This window comes from Schistocerca piceifrons, chromosome 2 (assembly GCF_021461385.2).
Source record: "Schistocerca piceifrons isolate TAMUIC-IGC-003096 chromosome 2, iqSchPice1.1, whole genome shotgun sequence".
Taxonomy (NCBI): Eukaryota; Metazoa; Arthropoda; class Insecta; order Orthoptera; family Acrididae; genus Schistocerca; species Schistocerca piceifrons.
This window is the reverse complement of record NC_060139.1, coordinates 857,161,548-857,167,266: the sequence shown is the minus strand read 5'-3', so window position 1 is coordinate 857,167,266 and position 5,719 is coordinate 857,161,548. Positions and strand designations below refer to the sequence as shown.

The window sequence follows — 5,719 nt, the reverse complement described above, 5'->3', positions numbered from 1 at the left end:
ATTTTTTATGCGATTTTCAAATTGAAAGATGCTACCACTCTGTGAAAGGTTTCATGAAGGATGAAGAAATACTTTGAGCTGGATCCCTAAAATGGAATAAAAAATTATGTCAGTTACAGTGGACAAAAATATTATAAGTTTGACAAATTTTAAATAAGTAAATTCTTCCCAAAGTAATACAGTAAGTGTGACACAATTTCAAATAAGCGAATTGTAACCTTGACATATCAGACATATTTTCTGAACTTCTATATGTTATGAGACAAATAAAACAAACACACGCAGACATAAAACCAAGCACACCTCACACCCACAAGTGGCAACATGGGCCATGCTGGAGTTTTTGTGTGTGTGTGTGTGTGTGTGTGTGTGTGTGTGTGTGTGTGTGTGTGTGGGGGCGCGCGCGCGCACTGATGTAGGCTACGGCCAAAAGCTATGTGCGTTTTTCTTTGAAGTATAACAAATGTTCATTTTCTTTAAAATATGTAATATAATGGTCTGTATTTGCTCCCACCTGTTCCCTCGCATTTCATAGCATTGTAAAAAGAAGTTACAACCCACCTAACAAGTGAAAGTACATGTGATACCTGTTACCTTCTTGTAATATTACACAGACTTATGTGCAGCAAATTGTAAAAAGGTATATGTGACTTGTCCAATATCACATGCTCAAATTACACAAACTGCAATTTCTTGGATACATAAAATACAACACAAACATGTCCTCAGAATTATTAGCCTGTTTCCATCAACCTTTTGTCAAACCATTTTAAGAAACTCAAGAGACTTGCCTCAGCAGTACTTCAGTGTATGCATATTCCACCGACACTCACATCCAACGGTCCTGTTCATTATGACAGCATGAAACATACCAGTCATCTTACCTTAATTAATGATAAGATGTCCTTATCCTAAAGAATTTAACTCTGGTACAAAAAAGAGGTAAGTTACAGAATTAATAAAATCTTTCACGTATCGCCAAGCACTGTTCAATGTTAACACAATCATAATGCACGACTCAAAATAATTCTATAGTCTTCCAGCCATTATATAAAATACTTAATGCCCCTACAATTATTTCTGATTTGTTAAATTAATTACACTCCCCAAAGTTCTTTGTACTATGCTTCATAATGACCTTTCCAACAACTTCACACAAAACAAAAAAGGTCTTTTTCAGTGATAGCTTATAGTTGGTCTACAGTTCTTCAGCCATATTTTAAGGCATTAAAGTAATTCCAGCAATATCTATAACTTAAGCAACTTAAGAAACAGGCCACTATCATTGTTCATATAAATTCTGTCATGCACCCCACCCCCCTTTGTTGGTCCTTATGCCAATAGCCATCGACAAAAAATACTAAAACTTTTAAGTTAAAATGTAACTTTTTACCTAAATGTAATGACAGAGATGGCATTGCAAACGCAGTCGGATATGAGGTATTGCACAGTATAGCATAAATTAAAAGTCTTTGTATACAGTGGAACTTTTCAAGTGTATCAATCATTTAACATGCTGACCGTCACCAGGTCGCAGCATAGCCTTAGGCCTAACTCTTGTGTGCCTTCTGGCAGCCATAGCAGACACACTCAACTGCCGCCATGGTCTGGCCACGAAACATCTATCATTTTTCGTGTGGCAGTCAGTGTCTTTAGGCATTAGGAACATCAGTAATACTAGGATCATTTTACATTAAGAGTTTCATCACAACACTAAAATTAGCTTTTTATGATAATGTTACATCACCATTAAAAGACCTGAAAATAAAGTAAAACGCTATTTTACTCATCAGTTTTCAATAACACACACACTGCCAAAGCAATAATATTTATTCCACTATTTCTAAAATACAAACATTTGAAATCAGATCTGCAATTGTCTATGTTTACACACTAGTTAACAAAGTGCTTAACAGCTTCTAGCAAAATATGAACAGACCTTTCTGAATGGGTCAGGACACAGTTAAAACTGTCTACATCATTGTATTAAAATGTTTTTATTTATGTGTGCCCTTTAGCAGTCACTACAGATTCTATAGTTTAATGTCTGATCTATTTTCCTGTAAAAACAGTACTACAAAATGTCTTACATTTCAGTATTTCATATGGTGTGCCTGAATACATTTTATACTGACCCAAAATTTAGAACACAGAAGCTGTTCTGGTCTAGACATAATAATGCAATTCATAAAAAATTTGCCGAGTATTAATGTACCTTATACATGAAATTTTATTTATCATAAAGCATTCATGTCCCAAGTGACAATATAAAATCAATGGCTCCTAAAAACTTTTCACTATATTTTCTTTGGCATTTTAAGTCATGCTTTGTGTGTTCCTTAAAACGAAATCATTTTCATGCATGGGCTGCTCTTTCATTTTGTGGAAATTGCCATACTTACAGCACATTACAATCCACACATGAGTGTGGATTGTAATGTGCTGCAAAGTTAACCATTTTTATTGTGAAATAGCTCAATATTATCCGAAAATGGCGAAATTAGCAAACTGCTAACTTAGATAATAAAATAAAATAGAGCAATGTACACAGGAAAAGGCATATTTACGGGAATTACAGTGGCTGTGGGCCCACACACAAAAAAGATTCTGCACACACAAAAAAAGGTTCTGCAAGTTACTTCAGTTATTGATACATATCAAGACCCAATCATTTTGTACTATGTAACTACAACTGTACAGCACACGTAACAGGTAATACTTGCATTGTACATGAAAAACTTTAATATCTCTTACGTTTAATGGTAACCAGAAGGATTTGTGAATTGTTCCACTACAAACAAATAAGCTGAAACAATTAAATGTTTTGTAGGATATTTTATGCTTAATTACATACTGAGCTTGTACTTTAAATTTAGGTAATCCAGTAGCAACAACTCGTACATCATCACAATATTTTTTTCCATTTTAAGGCAAATTTAATTATGTAATTCACTTAAAGTCGAATTTTAAAGTAAGAGTTAAGTCTTGGAATAGTAATAATTCCATGTCATTACAAAAGGAACCAGTATGTCTTCCAGAGTACAGTTCTTTCACAAATATATGGCTCAGCCATAACTTGAGTGACAACTTATTCTGATTCCACAATTATCCCCTCCTCCCCTATCTTTATTTCTTCCTTGGCTACTAAGTAGTCCAGAACTGACTTATAGCCCAACGACCTTGCTATGGGAGTAAGTTGACCAGCAGGCTGCATTCCTCTCATCTTCATGTGCACTGAACAAATGCAAACATTTCTACACGGGGGGCATGTCCATTCTGGATCCCGAAGTGCTTCCGCAACGCTTTCTCCGTAGTGATTGCTTAGGCAAGGGCCGCAAAACGACCCTTGACCGCCCACACACCGAGAGGACCTACACATAGTCTTTGTGTCCATGGTTTTCTGCCTACACTGATGACACAGAACACCGTGTACCGAGTTATACTCCTTCATCCCATACTTATGAATCCTTTCTATCATTTCATCGGTGACTTCTTCAACTGGTATTGCCTTAGGAGGTGGTGCTACACTAATTGTATGTCTTCTCTTAATTCTCATTTTGAAGATCGGTTTGCGTTCGGTATCAGATTCAGAGTCGTTGGTATCAATATCAACTTCAGAACCTGTTGAGCTACAACGGCCACTCAATCTAGTAGAACGTCGAGGATTTAGGATGAATTTCTGATCACGCTTAAATATATACTCTGTTCTGGCACCTCTTTTGATCCCCTTTTTAGAGTTTTTACGATTTAATTCTTCCGCTTTCTCACGTGCCTCCTTCATGATTGAACTCAACATTAATTTCAGCGACTCTGGGTCAGTATTTGCTACATCTATAGAACTTACGCCCACGTTAGATGCCATGGTAAGGCGGAGATAGTTTAGTAACGGTTAGATAATTTTCCACTACACTGAACAGTCACCCACTGTCACACTCACTTTATGGTTACAAACACCTGTTGAATTCAGTTCCCGCCAGAAGTGTCTCGATTACACAATACTGGAACTAGTAAACTTTGGGTCAGAGACGTTAGAGACCAGTGAAACATAGTATCGCTGGTTTCATGGCTGTTTCACACTACATGATTCAACAGTCCAACGAGCCGTTGCAACAAATTATAACTTACCAGGAAAGAACAAATACAAAACAAAAAATAGTGTATTGTACACCCAAGAAATAAAACTGTATAATGAACCGCCTAAAAATATTAAAGGGGTTGAAACAAAGTTGTTTTAAAAGCCAGGTGGTAAAAATACTTGTCTAGCGATACATACTGAAATTACTTCAGATAACACAAAGTAGGAGTTTACAAAAAAAATCGTTTGGTTGTGCCTGGAAAGTCTTTGAACCAACTTTCATTAATAACTCGAAAATGAAAGATTTCGAACATTTGTCCATATACAATTTTTCTTGTTTTGGTGCCGGCCGTGGTGGCCGAGCGGTTCTAGGCGCTACAATCTGGAACCGCGAGACAGCTACGGTTAGTTAGGTTTAAGTAGTTCTAAGTTCTAGGGGACTGATGACCTCACGAGTTAAGTCCCATAGTGCTCATAGCCATTTGAACCTTGTTTTGGTGTAAGGACCGGTCACCAAAGTTTAGAAAAGTATTTCTGAACCACCCTGTGTAATGCAGAGTAGCAACAGCATGGAAAGTTGTTCAAAAAAAGAGAAGTTTGTTATGTATAATATAAATTTGAGGAATGTAGCCGTATACTGAAACGAAATGTCAACAGTAGGCAGTATGGACAAGAAGAGAATAGGTGCTTTTGAAAATGTGTATCTAATTGCAGTAGTTACCCAGAGGTGAGTGTGTTGCTCAAAATAGACCTACTTCAAACCAGTCTTTGGACTGAAGACCACAACAATGACAACATGGTACATCATTACTAACGAAAACCATTAATATTTGTAAAGCGATACGAACACCTCTGAACGAGCACAAAGTAGTAAGAATTGTTACACAAAGTCTGATTTACATACAAGGTTATTAGAATTGAACAGTTATTTCTCAGACATGCCCCTGTTCACACATTTGCTTTGGTTTAAGTTTTATATGATTGTTTTATACATTGTGTTCCCTTGGTTAAGTGCACAGATCAATGAAAATTTACAAATCAGTCAGGTCTCATGGTACTTTTCATATTAATGTTTGGAGCATTTCTTATAATGTACAGAATGTAACTGCTAGAACTGAATTTATACAGACACTTGCATGGGATGTAAAGTCCGTGTCTGTTGGAAAGTGGTCCAATTTTCGGCCGTTCTGCGCATCCCCCTCCACTAGCCACAGGCAGTCAATAATATTAATTCTCTTTCCGAGCGGTTAGCAGCGAGCTACAGCTAGACAGCGAGAATCTTGCTCCTACATGCTGCACTGTTGCTGTACTTCGCGATAACAGAATTATATATCCAACTGTCAGTTTTTTTCTTGTAGCTGTATAGGTGTGAATGTATATCTGTAAATAGTTAAGTGCAATTAAAAAAGAAGAAGCTGGGTGACGGCAATAAATGTGAAGTGCTTCACAAGCAGGCGAGATGGATTATTCACCGCATTTATAACTTTTTCAACCATGAATTTGAAAACAGGTCTCCTACTGTAGACAGTTGAAGACACAAGAACAGACTCCAGAATCATGTGGTGTCGGCAAGAGAAATGTAAAGAGAATTGTAAACGAAAAAAGTTCCAGAGTTGTAGGAACTGTCGAAAAAGATTGTTTGGT

At 36.8% G+C, this 5,719-nt stretch overlaps 1 protein-coding gene across 1 annotated transcript; it reads right to left on the bottom strand.

Moving 5' to 3' along the window:
- Positions 1-1,812: 1,812 nt before the first annotated feature.
- On the bottom strand, positions 1,813-4,005 carry LOC124776775 (cell division cycle-associated 7-like protein). The gene has a single exon (XM_047251913.1). The coding sequence runs from the start codon at positions 3,860-3,862 to the stop codon at positions 3,089-3,091; it is 774 nt and encodes a 257-aa protein (XP_047107869.1). The 5' UTR covers positions 3,863-4,005; the 3' UTR covers positions 1,813-3,088.
- Positions 4,006-5,719: the final 1,714 nt, after the last annotated feature.